The sequence below is a fragment of the Emys orbicularis genome, chromosome 23 (genome assembly GCF_028017835.1).
Source record: "Emys orbicularis isolate rEmyOrb1 chromosome 23, rEmyOrb1.hap1, whole genome shotgun sequence".
In the NCBI taxonomy this organism is placed as follows: Eukaryota; Metazoa; Chordata; order Testudines; family Emydidae; genus Emys; species Emys orbicularis.
Window position 1 is genome coordinate 19,996,425 of NC_088705.1, and position 23,908 is coordinate 20,020,332.

Sequence of the window (23,908 nt, forward strand, 5' to 3'; positions counted from 1 at the left end):
ACAGTTGAGAAGCGAGTGGCGATAGCCCTGTGGAAGCTACCGGTCAGTCGGGAATCAATTTGGAGTGGGCAAATCTACTGTGGGGGCTGCTGTGATCCAAGTTGCCAGGGCAATGAGAGACCTGGTGATATCAAGGGTAGTGACTCTGGGAAACGTGCAGGCCATAGTGGATGGCTTTGCTGCAATGGGATTCCCAAACGGTGGTGGGGCGATAGACGGAACCCATATCCCTATCTTGGCACCGGAGCACCAAGCCACCGAGTACATAAACCGCAAGGGGTACTTTTCAATGCTGCTGCAAGCCCTGGTGGATCACAAGGGACGTTTCACCAACATCAACGTGGGCTGGCCGGGAAGGGTACATGATGCTCGCGTCTTCAGGCACTCTGTTCTGTTTCGAAAGCTGGAGGAAGGGACTTTCTTCCCGGACCAGAAAATAACCGTTGGGGATGTTGAAATGCCTATCGTGATCCTTGGGGACCCAGCCTACCCCTTAATGCCATGGCTCATGAAGCCGTACACAGGCAGCCTGGACAGGAGTCAGGACCTGTTCAACTACAGGCTGAGCAAGTGCCGAATGGTGGTGGAATGTGCATTTGGGCGTTTAAAAGCGCGCTGGCGCAACTTACTGACTCGCTCAGACCTTAGCGAAAAGAATATCCCCATTGTTATTGCTGCTTGCTGTGCGCTCCACAATATCTGTGAGAGTAAGGGGGAGACATTTATGGCGGGGTGGGAGGTTGAGGCAAATCGCCTGGCCGCTGATTACGTGCAGCCAGACACCAGGGCGGTTAGAGGAGCACAGGAGGGCGCGGTGCGCATCAGAGAAGCTTTGAAAACGAGTTTTGTGACTGGCCAGGCTACGGTGTGAAACTTCTGTTTGTTTCTCCTTGATGAACCCTCCGCCCCTCCCCCCCCACCCGGTTAACTCTACTTCCCTGTAAACCAACCACCCCACCCTCCCCTATCCTCCCCCCTTCGAGCACCACTTGCAGAGGCAATAAAGTCATTGTTACTTCACATTCATGCATTCTTTATTAATTCATCACACAACTAGGGGGATAACTGCAAAGGTAGCCCGGGATGGGTGGGGGAGGAGGGAAGGAAAAGGACACACTGCAGTTTAAAACTTTAAAACTTTAACACTTATTGCTCGGGAAATCATCTGGGGTGGAGTGACTGGGTGGCCGGAGGCCCCCCCACCGTGTTCTTGGGCGTCTGGGTGAGGAGGCAATGGGACTTGGGGAGGAGGGCTGTTGGTTACACAGGGGCTGTAGCGGCGGTCTGTGCTCCTGCTGCCTTTCCTGCAGCTCAACCATACGCTGGAGCATATCAGTTTGATGCTCCAGCAGCCGGAGCATCGACTCTTTGCCTTCTGTGTGCAAGCTGACGCCACCTCTGCTCTTCAGCCCGCGATTCAGCACGCCACCTCTGCTCTTCAGCCCGCGATTCAGCACGCCACCTCTTCTCTCGCTCATATTGGGCTTTTCTATAATCAGTAATTGACTGCCTCCACGCATTCTGCTGTGCTCTGTCAGCGTGGGAGGCAGTCTGTAGTTCTGTAAACATTTCATCACGCGTCCTTCGCTTCCGCTTTCGAATATTCACTAGCCTCTGTGAAGGAGAAAGATTTGCAGCTGGTGGAGGAGAAGGGAGAGGTGGTTAAAAAAAGATACATTTTAGAGAACAATGGGTACACTCTTTCACGTTAAATTTTGCTGTTCACATCACACAGCACATGTGCTTTCGTTACAAGGTCGCATTTTTCCTCTTATATTGAGGGCCTGCCGGTTTGGTGTGAGAGATCACTCACGCAGTGCCAGGCCACAGATTTCAGCTTGCAGGCAGCCATGGTAAGACACAGTCTTTTGGCTTTTTTAACCTTCTTAACATGTGGGGATGGTTTCAAACAGTACTGCTCTCATTAACCATACCAAGCACCCGTTGGGTTGGCCATTTAAAATGGGTTTGCAATGTAAAAGGAGGGGCTGCGGTTTCAGGGTTAACGTGCAGCACAAACTCAACTAATTCCCCTCCCCCACACACCCAATTCTCTGGGATGATCACTTCACCCCTCCCCCCCACCGCGTGGCTAACAGCGGGGAATATTTCTGTTCAGCAGAGCAGGAAGGGGCACCTCTGAATATCCCCTTAATAAAATTGCCCCATTTCAACCAGGTGACCGTGAATGATATCACTCTCCTGAGGATAACAAAGAGCGATAAGGAATGGATGTTGTCTGCATGCCAGCAAACACCGGGACCATACGCTGCCATGCTTTGTTATACAATGATTCCAGACTACGTGCTACTGGCCTGGCGTGGTAAAGTGTCCTACCATGGCGGACGGGATAAGGCAGCCCTCCCCAGAAACCTTTTGCAAAGGCTTTGGGAGTACATGAAGGAGAGCTTTCTGGAGATGTCCCTGGAGGATTTCCGCTCCATCCCCATACACGTTAACAGACTTTTCCAGTAGCTGTACTGGCCGCGATTGCCAGGGCAAATTAATCATTAATCATTAAACACGCTTGCTTTTAAACCATGTGTAATATTTACAAAGGTACACTCACCAGAGGTCCCCTGTGTGCCCACAGGGTCTTGGGTGAGTTCGGGGGTTACTGGTTCCAGGTCCAGGGTGATAAACATATCCTGGCTGTTGGGGAAACCGGTTTCTCCGCTTCCTTGCTGCTGTAAGCTATTTACATTATCTTCATCCTCATCTTCCTCGTACCCCGAACCCGCTTCCCTGTGTGTTTCTCCAGTGAGGGACTCATAGCACACGGTTGGGGTAGTGGTGGCTGCACCCCCTAGAATGGCATGCAGCTCCGCGTAGAAGCGGCATGTTTGCGGCTCAGCCCCGGACCTTCCGTTTGCTTCTCTGGCTTTGTGGTAGGCTTGCCTTAGCTCCTTAATTTTCACGCGGCACTGCTGTGCGTCCCTGTTATGGCCTCTGTCCTTCATGGCCTTGGAGACCTTTTCTAATATTTTGCCATTTCGTTTACTGCTTCGGAGTTCGGCCAGCACTGATTCATCTCCCCATATGGCGAGCAGATCCCGTACCTCCCGTTCTGTCCATGCTGGAGCTCTTTTGCGATCCTGGGATTCCATCACGGTTACCTGTGCTGATGAGCTCTGCGTGGTCACCTGTGCTCTCCACGCTCAGCAAACAGGAAATGAAATTCAAACATTCGCGGGGCTTTTCCTGTCTACCTGGCCAGTGCATCTGAGTTGAGAGTGCTGTTCAGAGCGGTCACAATGAAGCACTGTGGGATAGCTCCCGGAGGCCAATAACGTCGAATTCCGTCCACACTAACCCAATTCCGACCCCCTAAGGCCGATTTTATCGCTAATCCCCTCGTCGGAGGTGGAGTAAAGAAACCGGTTTAAAGGGCCCTTTAAGTCGAAAGAAAGGGCTTCGTCGTGTGAACGTGTCCAGGCTTAATTCGATTTAACGCGGCTAAAGTCGACCTAAACTCGTAGTGTAGACCAGGCCTCAGTCACAGCCATTGCTGCCGAAATGCACTTCTGTCTTCCCAAGCACAAGACGACCGCCACACCTGCGTGCAGATTTGTGACTGAAGTCTCCCAGAGATCACTGCTCCTGTCTCACCACCACTCGCCCGTCACTGCAGGGCTTTGTGCAGGTGTGAGCCCTTTGGCAGAGACCTGCGCGTGAAATCTTTTAACGTGGGGAAACCCATGTGCAGGCGGTAACCACACAAGACTTGACAGGAGGAGGACCTTACCCGGTGACAAGGAGATCTAATACAACCAGGGGCCTCCCTCCTGCTACAGCCCTTACAGCTGCAGAGTACTAAAAGGTCCTCTCATGTGCCTGATCTACTACTGGGGGCTTGTGAAGTTTGGACCACAGTTAGTCAGGAGCCTCGCCTCAGACCCGCTTGCCCAGGGTGACCCTACTAGCAGTATAAAAGCTCCGGACAATATAGCTCTGAGGGTCTTTAGCCCACGCAAGCCTCTCCACCATGACAAGGTTGCAGTCCATCAGCTCACTGTCTGACTCAGGACTCGAAAATGGGGGCACCTGGCATGATGTCACCGGCGAGTTTGGAGCTACGGATGGACTTGGTACCAGAACCCCAGAAATGAGTAGAGTTGAGTCTAGTGCATCGGACACTGAAAGGTCTGACATGTACCAAAAGTCCGGCGGTGCTACTGGTGTTGGTACCAATAGCAGCTGGCAGCGCCAAGATGACTGCACCGAAGGAGTGGACGATGCAGTCCTGATCATGCGGTCCACCGGTGCCTGACATACCAACGACAGTACCGACGTCAATGTCCACACCGAAGGAGCCTTCCCCAAGATGGATTCTTTAGTTTTCTTTCGCCCAGGAAATGATGATTCCTTGCTTGCACCCACCAGGTCCTTAGGCAGCCCAACATATTCTGTTGGGGCGGTACCATTTGAGCTCTGGGTACCTGATTTAGACCGCTTCAGTGCCGTTGATACCGAGTGAGTCAGAGATAGTTTTCGGCTCAGTCACGGCTCGCTGTGGGGACTCTCAGCCCTTTTCTTAGAAGGCTTGTGAGAGTGGTTCATGGTTGACTTCTTAGACTCACCTTCCTTAGATGTAGAGGGTTGCCGTGAGGACTCTTGTCGTACGGAGGCTTGGCGCCACTCCAAGGGTGGTAAGAGGGCAGCTTCCATTAAAAGAAGCTTAAGTCTCAGTTCTCTATCCTTTCTGGATCTGGTGTCAATTGCTGACATAAACCACATTTCTGGGGAATGTGGTTCTCTCCCCCGACAGCGGACACATGAGAATGTTCGTCAGTCACTATGCTAGATTCTTTGCAACTGAGACACTTCTTGAAGCTTGGTGAACTGGGCATATCCTGACCAGGGGAGCCACAGATGGGGGGGGGGGGGAGAAGAGAGGGGAGAGAAGAGAAGGGGTAGTAGTGAAGAAAAACAAAGTTTAAAGAAGACCTGTCAAACGATTACAAAAAATTAATTGCAATTAATTGCAAAATTTAAAAAAAAAGCTGTGATTAACCGCAGTTTTAATCACACTATTAAATAATAATAGAATACCTTTTATTTAAATATTTTTGGATGTTTTCTACATATTTAAAAATATTGATTTTAATTACAACACAGAATACAAAGTATACAGTGCTCACTTGATATTATTTTGTATTACAAATATTTACACTGTAAAAAAGACAAAAAAGTAGTTTACAATTCACCTCATACAACTACTGTAGTGCAATCTCTTATTATGAAAGTGCAACTTACAAATGTAGGGTTTGGGTTTTTTTTATTTTTTTTATTTTTTGCATAGCTGCACTCAAAAATAAAACGTCAACCTTTAGAGCCTACAAGTCCACTCGGCCCTACTTCTCATTCAGACGATCAGCTGTCACATGGGGCCTGCAGCTTGCCGGAGCCCACAGCCATCCCCGCAGCCTTTGGCCACACCCTACAGTGTAGCACCCATAGGGATGCTACTTGAAGAATCTATACATCAGCAGTTGAGTGAACACTGAGTATGTGTCTTCTTGATGGTGGAAGGCCATTATGGCCACGAGATATACCTTAAGGGAGCCAAGCAAGTGTTTTGACCTTTTGAGGTCTAAAATGTAGTCTAAAATCAGAGAGAGGGAGGATGAGGCCAGGTCTATGTGCTTAGAATGACACCAAATTTGGAATAGTTTCAATTCTTGTAGGTAAGTACATCAAGTGGTCAACTTTTGGCTGTTTAGCAACACATCTTTTACCTCATCAGAGCATTCTACCTCTAAATCTAAATCAAGAAGGAACCAAGCATGGAGGCGGAGGGTCCGCAAGTTGGGGTGAAGGATCATCCCGTTGTTTTGAGAGAGCAAGTGAGGAATGGGCCAAACCAGACTTGTCTTGGCCAGGAGGGGACAATCAGAATAACTCTAGCTTTAACTCATCGGATTTTCAACAGGACTTTGTACAGAAAAGGGAACGGGGGAAAGGCATACAAGAGGTTCCTCTCCCATGGGAGGATGAGGGCGTCTCCCAGTGAATTTTTCCCCAGGCCTGCCCTGCAGTAGCGAGGACATTTCTTGTTCCGATAAGTAGCAAAGAGATCTGTAGCTGGGGTTCCCCAAAGGGCGAATGTGTCACAAATCACCTCTGAGTTCAGTTCCCATTTGTGTTCCAACAGACTGTCAGCGGTCACATTCTGCACCCCTGGTAGGTGGAAGCTGAGATGAGCACATTGTGACCGATGCACCAAAGTTTGAGTGCTTCCGTGCAGAGGGAGGGAGCTCTGGCACTCTCCTGGTGGGATGGGACGTGAATTGAATGGCATAGCCCCTTCAAAATAATCTCCAAGATCCATCTGTTGGTGGTGATATTCCCCCTACTTTGTGAAAGAGGGCCAGATTACTTCTGAAGGGACTGAAGGGACTTGACAGGTGCATAGAAGGCAGCTGATGTTGCAAGGAATACCTATTCGGACCTGCAATGAACCCATCAAAAGTGCTAAGAGAACACAGATTGGAGTGCTGACTGCTTCTGCTTTTACACTGTGGTTTGTAATTACGATGTGATGGTGGGTACTGAGGAGGTCGTGACCTGTGCTGTGGTTGAGAGCTGTATCTTTTCTTTTGTTCCGCAGTGTAGATTCCCAGGGAGCATAATGTGGCCTGGGAATCCTTCAGGTTTTGGAGAGAGGAATCCGTCTTATCTGTGAAAAGCTTGAGCCCTTGAAATGGGAGATGTTCCACTGTCATCTGCAGCTCTTTGGGCAACCCTGAAAGGTGTATTGGCTGCATCCAGTGCCGTCTGTAGTGCAGTTCTGGGTACTAATTGACCATCTCTGACAATGGCCTGAAATGGCTTCTTTTGCACAAAGACTCCACAAACGCATTGAGTTTACCATAATTAATAAAATCATATTTGGCCATTACAGATTGGTAGTTCGCGACTCTAAACTGCAATGTCGCCGACAAATACACCTTCCTCCCAAAGAGATCTAGTCTCTTCCAATCTCATTGACTTGGGGTTGACTTGGCATGATTTTGTTTGCCACGTGCATTAAACGCATCCACTACAATTGAGTTGGGTTGCGTATGTTGAAACAAAAAGTCTGCCTCCTTGGGAGGGATGTAGTACTTCTTGTCGGCTCTCTTACAGGTTGGTGTTAAGGAGGCTGGTGTCTGCCAGATGATTTTAGCAGCATCTAGAATCGCCTAATTAATTGGGAGGGCAATTCTGGATGAGGAGGAAGTATGCAGAATATCCACCAGCTTGTGATGCGTGTCTGTCACTTCCTGCAGGTGAATTTGCAGTTTATCCGCCACCTCCTTGGTAAGATCCTGAAAGTTCTTAAAATCATCAACTAGTGATGATGGAGGTGGAGGCAATTACAGCCTCATCTGGTGAAGATGAGGCGAAATTTGCTGGAGGGGTAGCTTCCCCTTCAAGCCCTTCTTTCAAAGCTTCCTCCTCCACTAGTTCAGGGGCTCTGGACACAATGAGAGGCCAGGGAAATGACATCGTCCTGGTCACTATCATCAGTGGGTAAGGGTGGTGCTGACTAAGGTATTGGTGGTACACAGAGCCCAGTGCCAGAACTCTTGCGGTATCGTCGGCTCACTCGGTATCACGGAGGAGTGTCTGTGGTATGTTATTGGTACCAATGGTTGTAAAGGTGCAGAGCGCTCCCTAGATCGGAGCTGTGTCACATCTGGTACTGAAGGTTTACTAGGTTCCACTCCTTTAGAGGCAATACAGTATTTGTCTCTCTTTCTTAAGTGGTGGTACTGCTCCCTCACAGCCTGAGCCCTTGGCGTCTCTAGGCAGTGCGGCTGAACTCACAGTGGAGGCACCCTGATGCTTCTGGGTACCGCGCTTCAGAGCCATTGTTAGCAAGGTGGTCGATCACGCTGGGAAACCACTCTGGCTGGCCAACTACTCGGACTGTGGGCTTGGAGCCATTTTTCTCAAGCCTTTACAGGGGGAAATCTGCTTTTTTCCCCCTGTGACTCTACCCCCTTTGAAGTTGAAGATTCCAGGGAGGATCCGGAGGCAGCACTGGAGTCCTCTGGAGGCTGAAGTACCTTCTCCATAAGGAGGAGTTTTAACTACAGCTCCCGGTTCTCGCAAGACCTCAGCTTTATCTGGTGTCAGAGGGAGGACTTCTGCGGGATATGGGACTCTCTCAGACACCAGCCACAGTGAGAGTGTCTGTCCACTGCTGGAATTGACTCCTTGCAGGAGAGGCAACTGTTGAAGCTGGATGAGCCAGGCATGCCCCAAGGAGGGGGAGGAGGGGCTATCACGCTCTAGTAGTGAGGAATGCAGAAGAAAGATGTTCTGTCCTCTCTTCTCTCCCCATCTTTTTTTTTTTAAACTAAGAGAAGTTAGAACAGGGGTGGCCAACCTGAGCCTGAGAAGGAGCCAGAATTTACCAATGTACATTACCAAAGAGCCACAGTAATACATCATCAGTCCCCATCAGTCCGTCCCCCCCGCCACCCTCAGCACCTCCTGCCCGCCGGCAGCCCTGCCGATCAGCTCTTCCCCCTCCCTCCCGCCCGCCGCGATCAGCTGTTTTGCAGTGTACAGGAGGCTCCGGGATGGAGGGGGGAGGAGAAAGGGTGCAGCAGGCTCAGGGGAGGGGGCAGGAAGGGGCAGGGGCCTTGGGGCAAGGGGTGGAGTGGGGGCAGGGCCTGGGGTTGAGCAGTGGAAAGTTGGCACCTGTAGCTCCTGCCCCGGAGTCAGCACCTATGCAAGGAGCCGCATATTAACTTCTGAAGAGCTGCATGTGGTGGCCACCCCTGAGTTAGAACATCTCCTAATGCCCCTGGGGGGATGGGCAGACGGGCGTTCCCCCCAAAAGGGTGGGAAACAAACTAAAGTTATTTTATTTTTTATTTTTTTTAAAAAACCCCAACAGGGTAAATGGAAACACTAACTAACTATTAAGAACAACAAAAGAACCAAAAACAACTACTATTTATGCTAATGATGCAGAGAACAAAGAGACAGCTGCTCACTCCATTCCAGGCCAAAGGTGGAGAAGGAAGTGAGGTGGGGTTTGCCTGCATAGTGCTAGATAGCCTTGAGGCAGACCATGAGGGAGGGAGAGTGCAGCTGAACGGACACTGCTAACTAAAATCCCTGGTTAGAGGCACGGGGCGCAGATATACCTACAGTGGAGCACCCATAAGGACACTGCTCGAAGAACCATTCCAGTGATGGTTCCGACTGGAAATATTTCTGTGTCTGCGGGTCCAGTGAGGCTGCATTGAACGGATTATAATATTTTTTCTTAGTTCTAATCTGTGATATGCATCTCTCTTCTGGCCCCAATCCATTCACAGCTCTGATGGAAATGGAGACCATAACTTCCTTAAAAAGGGCACACTGCTAGTAAAATTTTACCATTCAGGCTGCACCAGTTGGAGCACCCCATGAGTAGGAATATGCAGAGGACACTCGAAGGAGAAAGTTTAAGTATATTACATCAACACTTACATTTATCAATTAAACTTGTAATCTCATCAAAAAAAAGATACCAAGTTAGTTTGACAGGATTTATTTTCCATAAACCCACATTGACGGGCATTAATGCTTTATTAATCAAGTTGTACGTTAGCCACTCCATTACCTTGGAATCATAGAAATGTAGGTCAGGAAGGGACCTCGAGAGGTCATTTAGTCCAGTCCCTTGTGCTAAGGCAGGTCTAAGTGTAGTTGGACGATCTCTGATAGGTGTTTGTCTAACCTGTTTTTAAAAACTTCCAATGACCGCTGTGACAGTTTAGGTCAATTACATTTGTATTCCCGCTCCCTGGTCCCTCGAAAACACCCACTCTTCCCTCCCTCCTGACCAGGGTTTTTCCAGGCTGAACTGTTCTCTGCCTATACTGTGGTATCCCCAGCAAGCCAGACTGCCTAAACAGGCCAGCATCTGTACTTTGCTTTCTCTCCTTAGGCTAGAAACAGGGTAATTGCCAGCAGTTACAAGTTACCACACAGCTCTTTATAACCAACCACATATATTCTTCAGGTGAAAGCAATACAGAGAAAACATTAAAAACAATAAAAGAACACACATGTATGTTAAAAAGCTTACCAGAGGTCACCCCCAACTCCAACTTTGGACTCTGGCAGGTATCAATCTTTTAAAATCCACAACTGGGTTTTCCCCGTGATTATATGTTCATAACTGTCTCAGATTCAGAACCAGAACAACCATGAGTAATTCAGTCTTTTCTTTTTACAGCTTGGGCCTTTGATCTTGGCCTCATATAACGTGATCAGCAGACAATGCACACTCCTCAGTGCATAACCTCAAAAGGATAAATTTTTGCATAAAGGAGCATAACCTCCCCATAGACATTTCCCAGGAAAACCACTAAACACTTTTTGTTCCTGAAGTCCATGCTTGTCTGGCACAATGTCTAATAAAGTACTTTGAACCCTCAGGTCTCATATCTGTCACATTACATACAATCCCAGCCCACAAGAATACATTTAACACAATGGACCTCAAAAACACAAATTTAATTCAAGATCTCAAAAGGGCATTTCAGGAAATTTGCCGTATCTGTCACAACCGGGATTCCACAACCTCTCTTGGAAGCCTATTCCAGAATTTAACTACTTGTATAGTTAGACAGTTTTCACGAATATCTAACAAATCTTCTTTGCTTCAGATTAAGCAGATTACTTCTTGTTCTACCTTCAGAGAACAATTGATCACAGTCCTCTTTATAACAGCCCTTCATATATTTGAAGACTTATAAGGTCACCCCAGTAGTCAGTTTCTTGAGGCCAGCTTTTTTAACCCTCCCACATAGGTAAGATTTTTCTAAACCTTTTAGCATTTTTGTTGCTTTCCTCTTGACTCTCTCAAATTTCTCCACATCTTTCTTAAAGATGAGGATGTTAGTTAAACAGAAATTAAAAGGTACAGCGCCAAAAGCGAAATCCCTGCAAGCTGCATGGAAACTTTTTAACAGAGGCTTGACTTAAATGTATACCCCAAATTAAAAAAACATAGTAAGAGAACCAAAAAAAGTCTCACCGTGGGTAAACAACAAAGTAAAATAAGCTTTGAGAGGCAAAAAGGCATCCTTTAAAAAGTGGAAGTTAAATCCTAGAGAGGAACATAGAAAGGAGCATAAACTCTGGCAAATGAAGTGTAAAAATACAATTAGGAAGGCCAAAAAAGAATTTGAAGAAAAGCTAGCCAAAGACTCAGAAAGTAATAGCAAAAAACTTTTTAAGTACATCACAAGCAGGAAGCCTGCTAAACAACCAGAGGGGCCGCTGGACAATTGAGAGGCTAAAGGAACACTCAAGGACGATAAGGCCATTATGGAGAAAATAAATGAATTCTTTGCATCTGTCTTCATGGCTGAGGATGTGAGGGAGATTCTCAAACCTGAGCCCGTCTTTTTAGGTGACAAATCTGAGGAACTGTCCCAGACTGAGGTGTCATTGGAGGTGGTTTTGGAACAAACTGATAAACTAAACAGTAGTAAGTCACCAGGACCAGATGGTATTCACCCAAGAGTTCTGAAGGAACTCAAATGTGAAACTGTAGAACTACTAACTGTGGATTGTAACCTACCATTTAAATCAGCTTCTGCACCAAATGACTGGAGGATAGCTAAACTGATGCCAATTTTTAAAAATGGCTCCAGAGGTGATCCCGGCAATTACAGGCCAGCAAGCTTGACTTCAGTACTAGGCAAATTCTGTTCTATAGTAAAGAACAGAACTGTCAGACACATAGATGAACACAAGTTGTTGGGGCAGGGTCAACATGGTTTTTGTAAAGGGAAATCATGCCTCACCAATCTACTAGAATTCTTTGAGGGGTCAACAAGCATGTGGACAAGGGGGTCCCAGTGGATATAGTGTACTTAGATTTTCAGAAAGCCTTTGACAAGGTCCCTCAACAAAGGCTCTTAAGCAATGTAAACTGTGATGGGATAAGAGGGAAGATCCTCTCATGGATTGGTAACTGGTTAAAAGATAGGAAACAAATGTTAGGAATGGAGAGAGGTAAACAGTGGTATCCCCCAGGGGTTTGTACTGGGACCAGTCCTATTCATAAATAATCTAGAAAAGGGGATAAACAGTGAAGTGGCAAAATTTGCAGATAATACAAAACTACTCAAGATAGTTAAGTCCAAAGCAGACTGTTAAGAGCTACACAAAAAATGTCACAAAACTAGGTGACTGGGCAACAGAATAGCGATGAAATTCAATGCTGATAAATGCAAAGTAATGCACATTGGAAAACATAATCCCAACTATATATATAAAATGATGGGGTCTAACTTAGCTGTTAATACTCAACACACCCCAGAATGATATTAGCCTTTTTCACAACTGCATCACACTATTGACTCATATTCCATTTGTGATTCATTATAACCTCCAGATCCTTTTTAGCAGTACTCTCACCTAGCCAGTTATTCCCCATTTTTCAGTTGTGCATTTGATTTTTTTCTTCCTAAGTGTAGTACTTTGCACTTGTCTTTATTGAATTTCATCTTGTAGATTTCAGACCAATTCTTCAATTTGTGAAGATCATTTTGAATTCTAATCCTGTCCTCCAAAGTGTTACAACCCTCTCACAGCTTGGTGTCATCCTCAAATTTTATCAACATACTCTCCACTCCATTATCCAAGTCAATGGAAATACTGAATAGTACTGGACCCAGGACATATCCCTGTGAGATCCTACTGGATATGTCCCCCCAGTTTGATAGCAAACCATTGATAATTACTCAGAGTAGTCTTTCAACCAGTTGTGTAGCCACCTTATAGTAATTTTATCTATACGTTTCCCTAGTTTACTTATGAGACTTGTCATGTAGGACTGTACCAAAAACATTACTAAAAATCAAGATATACCATGTCTCCAGCTTCCCCCCATCCACTAAACCGGTAACCTTGTCAAAGAATGAAGGTAGGTTGGTTTGGCACGTTTTGTTCTTGACAAATCCACACTGGCTACTATTTATAACCCTATTCCACTATGTGCTTACAAACTGATAGTTTAATACAGGGGTCGGCAACCTATGGCATGCGTGCCGATATTTAATGGCACGCTGCTGCCTGCCGGAGTCCCGGCAGGCAGCAGCCTGCCATTAAAAATCCTGCCCAGCCCAGCCCGGCCCGCTCCTCTCCGCCCTTCGCCCCCCCACCCCCTCCCGCGGGGGCAGAAGCTTGGTCCTGCCGGCTCCCCTGCCTCTTCCCACAGTGTGCTGGGTTCCTGCCCCTCCTCCTCCTCTCCGTCCCTCCCTCCCGGCCGATCAGTTGATGGCCCTTGCGAGGGAGGGGGTGGGGGAGGAGTGGAGTCAGCATGCTTGCTGCTCCCGGCAGAGGCAGAGAAGAAGCGGGGTCAGGGCCTTGGGGAAGGGGGGGTGGAATAGGGGCATATCCCCTTCAGCCCCCTGCCGTGAGCACCCCATGACCCCAGCCCACACCTCCAGCCCTCTGCCCTGACCCCACCACACACACACCCAGCCCTATGCCCTGATCCCCCCTCACACACACCCAACCCTCTGCCCTGACCCCCCTCCCCCCACACACACACAGCCCTCTGCCCTGAGCCCTGCACACCCCCCAGGCCCCTGCCCTGAGCCCTGTACCCCCTTCACTCACACACACACCCCTCTGCTTGACTCCTTCACTCCCCCCACAACCCCAGCCCTGACTCTGCCCCCCCACATACCCAGCCCCCCCACACACCATGCCGACACCTGCACCCCCCCAGCCCTCTGCCCTGACTCTTGCACCCCCCCCATACCCAGCCCCCCACACCCCATGCACCCCCCACATCCTGACTCTTGCACCCCCCACATCCCCACCCCCACCCTGAGCACCAAACGGGAGCTCCTGACCCCCCCCCCACATTCCCACCTGCACCCCTCACACCAAATGGGAGCTGCCCAGGTAAGCATTCCACACCCAAACCTCCTGCCCCAACCCTGAGCCCCCTCCCTCATTCTAGCTCCTGGCCAGACCCTACACCTCAACCTCCAGCCTGCTCCTTCACCCTCAGTCCTGAGCTCAGTGCACTCCCACCCTCAGCTCAGTGCAGAGAGAGAGGAAGAGAATGGGCCAGAACCAGGGAGAAGGTAGGTACCCACTGTATGTGGGCAGGGCCGGGACCCCAGACTGGCAGCGGGCTGAGCGGGTCTGGCAGCCAGGATCCCAGCTGGCAGGAGCCGGCGGATGGAACCCCTGAGCAGCAGCGGGCTGACCCGCTCAGCCCACTACCGGTCTGGGGTCCTGGCCGCCAGCCCCGCACAGCCCGCTGCCAGTCTGGGGTTCTGGCTGCTGGACCCTTGCCAGCCGGGGTCCCGGCTGCAGGCCCCGCTCAGCCCGCTGCCGGCCTAGGTGAACAGAACCCCAGACCAGCAGCGGGCTGAGCGGGCCAGCGGCGTAAAATCAACATTTTAATTTAATTTTAAATTAAGCTTAAACATTTTGAAAACCTTGTTTATTTTACAATACAACAATAGTTTAGTTATATAATATATAGACTTATAGAGCGAGACCTTCTAAAAAACATTAAAATGTATTACCGGCACGTGAAACCTTAAATTAAAGTGAATAAATGAAGACTCGGCACAACGCTTCTGAAAGGTTGCCGACCCCTGGTTTAATAATTTGTTCCAGTATCTTTCCAGGTACTGAAGTTAATTTGACTGGTCTATAATTCCTCAGGTCCCCTTTGTTACCATTTTTAAAGACTGGCTAACATAGTACCTTTCTCTAGTCCACTGGGACCTCACCCATCCTCCATGAGTTCTCAAAGATAATTGATAACATATGAACGGCAATATTGGGTCAGATCAAAGGTCCATCCAGCCCACTATCCTGTCTACCGACAGTGGCCAATACCAGGTGCCCCAGAGGGACTGAACCTAACAAGTAATGATCAAATGATCTCTCTCCTGCCATCCATCTCCACCCTCTGACAAACAGAGGCTAGGGACACCATTCCTTACCCATCCTGGCTAATAGCCATTAATGGACTTAAAAGAGAACTAAATAAATTCATGGAGGTTAAGCCCTGTTATAGTCCTAGCCTTCACACCCTCCTCAGGCAAGGAGTTCCTCAGATTGACTGTGTGCTGTGTGAAGAACTTCCTTTTATTTATTTTAAACCTGCTGCCATTAATTTCATTTGGTGGCCCCTAGTTCTTATATTATGGGAACAAGTAAATAACTTTTCCTTATTCACTTTCTCCACACCACTCATGATTTTATATACCTCTATCATATCCCCCCTTAGTCTCTTTTCCAAGCTGAAAAGTCCTAGCCTCTTTAATCTCTCCTCATATGGGACCCGTTCCAAACCCCTAATCATTTTAGTTGCCCTTTTCTGAATCTTTTCTAATGCCAGTATATCTTTTTTGAGATGGGGAAACCACATCTGTATGCAGTATTCAAGATGTGGGCATACCATGGATTTATATACGGGCAATAAGATATTCTCTGTCTTATTCTCTATCCCTTTTTGAATGTTTCCTAACATCCTGTTTGCTTTTTTTGACTGCCACTGCACACTGCGCGGACGTCTTCAGAGAACTATCCATGATGACTCCAAGATCTCTTTCCTGATTAGTTGTAGCTAAATTAGTTCCCATCATATTGTATGTACAGTTGGGGTTATTTTTCCAATGTGTATTACTTTACATTTATCCACATTAAATTTCATGTGCCATTTTGTTGCCCAATCACTTTGTTTTGTGAGGTTTAACTATCTTGAGCAGTTTAGTATCATCTGCAAACTTTGACACCTCACTGTTTACCCCTTTCTCCAGATCATTTATGAATAAATTGAATAGGATTGGTCCTAGGATTGACCCTTGGGAATACCACTAGTTACCCCTCTCCATTCTGAAAATTTATCATTTATTCCTACCCTTTGTTCCCTGTCTTTTAACCAGTTCTCAATCCATGAAAGGATCTTCCCTGTTATCTCATGACAACCTAATTTACGTAAGAGCCTCTGGCGAAGGACCTTGTCAAAGGCTTTCTGGAAATTTAAGTACACTATGTCCACTGGATCCCCCTTGTCCACATGTTTGTTGACCCCTTCAAAGAACTCTACTAGATTAGTAAGACATGATTTCCCTTTACAGAAACCATGTTGACTTTTGCCCAACAAGTTACGTTCTTCTATGTGTCTGACATTTTATTCTTTACTATTGTTTCAACTAATTTGCCCGGTACTGACGTTAGACTTACCGGTCTGTAATTGCCGGGCTCACCTCTAGATCCTTTTTAAATATTGGCGTTACATTAGCTATCTTCCAGTCATTGGGTACAGAAGCCGATTTAAAGGACAGGTTACAAACCATAGTTAATAGTTCCGCAATTTCATATTTGAATTCTTTCAGAAGTCTTGGGTGAATGCCATCTGGTCCCGGTGACTTGTTACTGTTAAGTTTATCAATTAATTCCAAAACCTCCTCTAGTGACACTTCAATTCCTCAGATTTATCACCTACAAAGGACGGCTCAGGTTTGGGAATCTCCCTAACATCCTCAGCCGTGAAGACTGAAGCAAAGAATCCATTTAGTTTCTCCGCAATGACTATCGTCTTTAAGCACTCCTTTTGTATCTCGATCGTCCAGGGGCCCCACTGATTGTTTACCAGGCCTCCTGCTTCTGATGTACTTAAAAAACATTTTGTTATTACCATTTGAGTTTTTGGCTAGCTGTTCTTCAAACTCCTTTTTGGCATTTCTGATTACATTTTTACACTTAATTTGGCAGTGTTTATGCTCCTTTCTATTTACCTAACTAGGATTTGACTTCCACTTTTTAAAAGATGCCTTTTTATCTCTCACTGCTTCTTTTACATGGTTGTTAAGCCACGGTGGCTCTTTTTTAGTTCTTTTACTGTGTTTTTTAATTTTGGGTATACATTTAAGTTGGACCTCTATTATGGTGTCTTTGAAAAGTGTCTATACAGCTTGCAGGGATTTCACTCTAGTCACTATACCTTTTAATTTCTGTTTAATTAACCTCCTCATTTTTGCATAGTTCCCCTTTCTGAAATTAAATGCCAGTGTTGGGCTGTTGAGGTGTTCTTCCCACCACAGGAATGTTAAATGTTGTTATATTATGGTCACTATTTCCAAGCGGTCCTATTATAGTTACCTCTTGGACCAGATCCTGTGTTCTACTCAGGACTAAATCGAGAATTGCCTCTCCCCTTGTGGGTTCCTGTACCAGCTGCTCCAAGAAGCAGTCATTTAAAGTATCGAGAAAGTTTGTGTCTGCATTTCGTCCTGAGGTAACATGTACCCAGTCAATATGGGGATAATTGAAATCCCCCACTAATATCGAGTTCTTTATTTTGATAGCCTCTCTAATCTCCCTTAGCATTTCATCGGCACTATCACTGTCCTGGTCAGGTGGTCGATAATAGCTCCCTACTGTTATATTCTTATTAGAGCATGGAATTACTATCCACAGCAATTCTATTGAACATGTGGATTCATTTAAGATTTTTACTTCATTTGATTCTACATTTTCTTTCACATATAGTGCCACTCCCCCCCGCAGTACCTGTTCTGTCCTTCCAATATATTTTGTACCCCAGAATGATTGTGTCCCATTGATTGTCCCCACTCCACCAGGTTTCTGTGATGCCTATTATATCAATATCCTCCTTTAACACAAGGCACTCTAGTTCACCCATCTTATTATTTAGACTTCTAGCATTTGTGTACAAGCACTTTAAAAACCTGTAACTGTTTATTTGTCTGCCCTTTTCTGATGTGTCAGATTCTTTATTATGTGAATGTTTCTCGTCTGATCTGGCCCATAGTTTATCCTCTTCCATCCTCTCCTCCTGACTAGAACCTAGAGAATCTCTATCAATAGACTCTCCTCTAAGAGAAGTCTCTGTCCGATCCACATGCTCCGCTGCAGCAATCCCCCATCTCTTAGTTTAAAAGTTCTTAGTTTAACAGTTCTGATATAGCTTCAGCTAGTTCCATAAGTACACTAGGGTGAATTTCATCAGGCCCTGCTGACTTGAGCACTTTTCACTTATCTAAATATTCTTTAACCTGTTCTTTCCATATTTTTGGCTTGCATTTCTTCCCCTGGTAGTTAATATTAATTGTGTTATGTATCTGGTTTCAATTTACCTTTTTAGTGAAGACTGAAGCAAAATAGGCATTAAATACCTCAGCCTTCTTGATGTCATCCATTAGCTTCATTTTGGCATGTGTATCCTGATGCCAATCCATGAAGGCAGTGGAGTTTGGAAATAAGGTGAACACAGGGCCAATCTTATGGGTGGGCACTGTGGTCGGGGGGCACTGTGGTCGGGGGGCGCTGTGGTCAAGAGGCAAGGAGAGGATTGGGCTTGGGGTGCAAGGTCATGGAAGGGAACTCAGGGCAATGGGGGGAGGCAGTGGGGCCCAGGAGTGATGGGGGAGGGATTCCTCTGCCACTTTGACCTTAGCCCCCCCCCACTTTTACAAAGGTTCAGGCACCTTGCCTAAAATTGGGGGGGGCTAAGGTCAAAGTGGCAGAGGAATCCCTCCCCCATCACTCCTGGGCCCCACTGCCTCCCCCCATTGCCCTGAGTTCCCTTCCATGACCTTGCACCCCAAGCCCAACCCTCTCCTTGCCTCTTGACCACAGCGCCCCCCGACCACAGTGCCCACCCATAAGATTGGCCCTGTGTTCACCTTATTTCCAAACTCCACTGCCTTCATGGATTGGCATCAGGATACACATGCCAAAATTAAAACTCCCAGGCTCAGAGTGGCGTGAGCTCTACACAGCAGGCTTCTGGCATCAAGATTTACACTCCTCCTCTAGTGGCCAAGTTTCATGCTCTCAGTATGTTAGGGTGCATCCAAAAGGGCCATAATGACAGGATTCATATTAGAGAACAAGGTGGGATATGTAATATATTTTATTGGACCAGCTTCCATTGGTGAGAGAGACAAGCTTTCGAGCTTACAGACCTGAAGAAGAGTTCTGCATAAGCTAAGAAGCTTGTCTCTCTCACCAACAGAAGTAAGAAGAGTTACAACAATACTGCATACAAAAATGGAGGATTCACATTAACAGCCCAGAGTGACCACCACACCAGAGCACTATATTCAGGATTCATATTCCTAGCATAATGTCATCATTACACCAGAGAACTAGTACTACCAGCACAATGAGATTAATGTAGCAGCATGTCAAAAATTCACAGTACAAGCACACTGGGATCCACACAGCAAGATAGCAGTGTCACAATGCATGCTCTCAGTATAGTGGGGATGCACTCAATCCCTGAGTGTAAGGGTTCAGCTAAACACAAGGGCACCTGCAAACAGCTTTACTAGCAGCAGGATCTGCATTACTGGCCCAGTAGGAGTTGCATATCAAGGTATTAATTCACAATCCCAGTGCAATGGGATCCAGGCACCCAGGCCTTTAGTACCAGAATTTGTACTCCCTGAATAGTGGGATGGAATTATAGAAGTTACAGGGAAAAAAGCCCTCTGTGATCATCCCGGCTCGGACTCTCCCCCCACCAATGCAGGGCTGATCCTTACAGTATGTTTTGTCCAGTCTCCTTTTAAAAGTCCCAAGGGAGACTATTCCACAGCCTAAGGCAGAGATTGCATTGCCAGGAAGATTTCCCCTAATAGCTTTGAGTTTCCCCCTCCCTGCTCCATCCCCTCCCCTCCCAACCCCTTCACTCCCCCCCCGCCTTATCCCTTCCCCACTGCCCCCACCTTTGCAAGAGGCAGCAAAGTGGATGCTGGGGAGAGGAACTGAGTGAGCCAGGAACATGCAGAAGAGGAGGAAGACACAGGGTGAGACAGACAGAGCCCCCTTTTCCCTCAGGCAGAGCAGCTCCGTGCTCACAAAAATGGGGGGAGGGGGGAGCAGTGGCAGTGACTCAGCGTGCACCCCCACACACACCACACCTTGCCTCTGTTTGGGGAGCCAATGACCCCCTGCTGCCCCCCAAACTGCACCCATGGACTCCCCTCCCCCCTCTCAACACTGCAGTGGGCATCCGCACCCACCCTCAGTCTGAGTTGGGCGTCCTCTGCCTGGACTGGGACGCGTCTGCTGCTTTCGGAGCCAGGCTGTGAGCTGCAGCCACACAGGGAGCCCGCCCATGAGATGCAGGTAGGAGGCGGAGCAGCCCCAGGTGATATGGGGCTGTGGAGGAGGAGAACGCAGTGCCTCTCTGGAGCAGAGCGAATCCGGCACTACCCGCCCTTGGCCACCAAGGTGGTTTCTTTTGTTAAAGAGTGGGGTGGTCATGGCCCCGGCCCCTCTGCTCTAAGGTCAGAATCATCATGATCATCTAATCTGACCTCCTGCACATTGCAGGTCACAGAATCTCACCCACCCATTCCTGTAATAGACCCCTAACCTCTGGCTGAGTTACTGAAGTCCTCAAATCATGAACTAAAGAATTCAAGTAACAGAGAACCCACAATTTACACTAGGTTAAACCTTCAAGTGACCCATGCCCCATGCTCTGGAGGAAGGTGAAAAACACCAGGGTCTCTACCATCTGAACAGGGGGAAAATTCTTTCCCGACCCCAAATATGGAGATCAATTGGACCCTACGAACATGGGCAAGACCCAGGCTGGAAGATGCTCTGATGACTTGAGATCTAGTGCAAGGTGATATCACACTAGCTAAGGAAGTAAAAGACAGACTACACATCTACCCCAATATAACGCGACCCGACATAACACGAATTTGGATATAACGCGATAAAGCAGTGCTCCGGGGGGGGGTGCGCACTGCGTAGTAATTCAGAGCCCTCCCCATCTAATGTACCATCATCAGTCATTGTAGACATTTGCTGCAAGCAGTGACAGATCGGCTAAATGCCATAGTAGGTAGTCTCATCCTAGTGTCACTTTCCTTCCCTTATCAATTTTTTCCAATTCCTAGCTTCTGATTTATGTTCATTACTATCAACTTCTCTTTTCTTCCATTTGTTTTTTGTCTGTTTTAATTCCCCTCTAAACCAGGTAAGTTTCTTATCCAATATGGCCTTCTTTCTTGATTGTGGGACTGTAGCTTAAAATGTTTCTAAACAAAATGCTGAAGTTGCATTGCTGGTTTGAACGTACTTGAACAGCAAGAGGAAAGTCTCTTCTCCTATTCTGCACTCTCTGTCTACCATAGCAGCAAATTCTGACTGATAAATCCTAAATGCTACAAAAACAAATCTTAACTATGGGCTTTATCCAGAGTCTACAGAAATCAACGGGAGTCTTCCCATTGACTTCTATGGGTTTGGATCAGTTTTTATACTAAGAACTATTCAACAAAAGATAAAGTTTTACATAGTTTAGTTTACATAGTAAAGTTTAATTTTAGCAGTAAAAATTAAGGCCTGGTTTACACCTAAAAGTTAGGTTGACATAACTATGGTGCTCAGGGTGTGGGGGGGGGGAAAAACAACACCCCAAATGCCCTAGCTATGCCAACCTACCTGTGCAGACAGAGCTAGCTACCATCACTCGAGGAGGTGGAGTGCCTACAGTTATGGAACAACAGAAAGCATCTACCCTACAGCTGTACCACTATAGTGCCCATAGTGTAGCAACAGGCTTAGACCATGCAAAAAGGAGGTTGGGATCCATGACTACCATGGCCAGTCAAAAGAACTGAGGGATGGGTAAGGCAAGGTAATTTACCCCCTCTATGGTGGTTACATGGGGATCTGCCAAGGCAATACAATGAGGGAGAAGGAAAAAAAGTTTCTTTCCATTTTAAATTATTCACTGTAAGTAATTTTTCTTACTTGTCAGGGCTTCCAGCATTGAGAATAACACGAATTCATTGGGGGGGTGGGGGAGGGATAGCTCAGTGGTTTGAGCATTGGCCTGATAAACCCAGGGTTGGGAGTTCAATCCTTGAGGGCGCCACTTACGGATCTGGGGCAAAATCAGTACTTGGTCCTGCTAGTGAAGGCAGGGGGCTGGACTCGATGACCTTTCAAGGTTCCTTCCAGTTCTAGGAGATGGGATATCTCCATTAATTTTAATTTTTTAAAATTTATTTATTTATTTATTTATTTAATTCACCAAACAGACATCACCCAGGAAGCCTCACACTTCCTCCCCACATCTCTGACCTGGAAAGACCACATCTAGGAGTGAGCCCTCTTTGTGTCCATTCTGAGACTGCAAAAGGGTGCCACTAAAAAACTGATAACCATCTCAATTGACTTGTGTGACAAAAAGCTGTTTGATGGCCAGAGACCAGGCAGGATTTGAATTAGTGATCTAGTAACAAAAGGCTTCATATACTATTATCAGTCCTCAGAACCATCCAGTTCACCATATCAGAAAATTAACTATAAATAAACAAACTTTTTTTACTCTACAGTACAATAAAACTAAATGGGAGCTTTACCATAAATTCTGTTATACACACAGTTTAGGAACCCATCATTTTCACAAACAGTTAAAAATGCTTACCTCGTATTCTGGTTCAAAACCAGCACGACCAGAGATTTGTCCAGATACATTCCAAAGGAAAGGAATTCCTCCACAGAGAAGAATCAACTATAACAAAAAACATGCAATGGATTCAATTCATTCTGTGCTATCATGGAGCAAAAAAGCCTGAAAAGACAAGACCAATTTTGAAAAGTGACCTGGAATTTTTTTTAACATCTTTTTGCTTCTTTACAATATATAAAGAACACTTGAAAGCTGCCCCCCCCCCCCCGCCCCTCTTTAACCTTAGACATCAGGAATAGCAAGTCAGACCTTCCTTGGTTTTGCTTGGGAAATGTTGGGACATCTCAGGGCATGTTTACTGTGGCCTCTACTACGTTAATTGAAGATTTGGGGGTACATCTTTAACAAAGGCTTCCTTATTCATAATGACAACCAGTGAAGTTAAATAGCGGATAAAAAACAAAAACAGACTTTCAAATACACCTCTACTCCGATATAATGCTGTCCTCGGGAGCCAAAAACAATCTTACCGTGTTATAGGTGAAACCACGTTATATCGAACTTGCTTTGATCCGCCGGAGTGCGCAGCCCCCCCCCCTCCCCCGGAGCACTGCTTTATCGCGTTATATCCGAATTCGTGTTATATCGGGTCGCGTTATATTGGGATAGAGGTGTAGTCTGTCTTTTACTTCCTTAGCTAGTGTGATATCACCTTGCACTAGATCTCAAGTCATCAGAGCATCTTCCAGCCTGGATAGAACCTAATTTCTGATATACAAAAACAAGCAGGTTTTTTTTTTTTTTTTTTTTATAAAGTAAAACAACTTTCAGGCTGAAGTTTAGATATCATAAAAGATGACAAAAGGACACAAGAAAAACTGTGTTTCTGCCCTTGCAAGTTGCCTCTAACCTTTTTAGAGCCTCTAACACCCAGAATTCTAGTTATTGACTAAAGGTAATATAAAGACAAGTTGCTAACTCTCTTCAGTAAAAGATCATGAATAAAGTGAGATGAAAGGGAAAAAAACTAAAATCACTTACTGATCATTCTGTTAGTTGCATTTTCCTCTTCTATCATTCTACTACACAGGATTAATGGCCAGACAGTGCTGTAGTTTCACCTATTGGAAGAAAGGAGTCAAAGAGTTCTGAAACCCCATCTTGATTACATGAGTTTCAGCCAGAAAGTCTCCCTCTAGTCTAACTTCCAAAGTCAGTCTGTAAGACACCAAGAGAAATAACAGGCAAGCACCTTGTAAAGGAGGGAGGGGGGGGAAGGAGGGGAGAAGAGGAAACTATGACAAACAGAATTACCAGTAAGTAATGTTCCTTTGTCATATGCCTCTCACTTCTCCCACCTATGAAAGTGCATTACTGGACAGACAGTGTATGTAACAAGCAGTTGTCGCAGGAGGCCTACCTTACCGTGTTGCTAGCAGGGCCCTAGAGCCAAAAGACAGC

General features: G+C 46.5%; 1 protein-coding gene across 2 annotated transcripts in view; it reads right to left on the reverse strand.

Moving 5' to 3' along the window:
* Nucleotides 1-23,908, reverse strand: part of ZMPSTE24 (zinc metallopeptidase STE24) — a 133,659-nt gene that overhangs the window by 87,875 nt on the left and 21,876 nt on the right. For both annotated transcript variants that reach the window (XM_065421608.1, XM_065421607.1), the window contains exon 3: nt 22,463-22,549. In XM_065421608.1, coding sequence (XP_065277680.1) covers nt 22,463-22,549 — 87 coding nt within the window. The remainder of the gene's footprint in view (nt 1-22,462; nt 22,550-23,908) is intronic.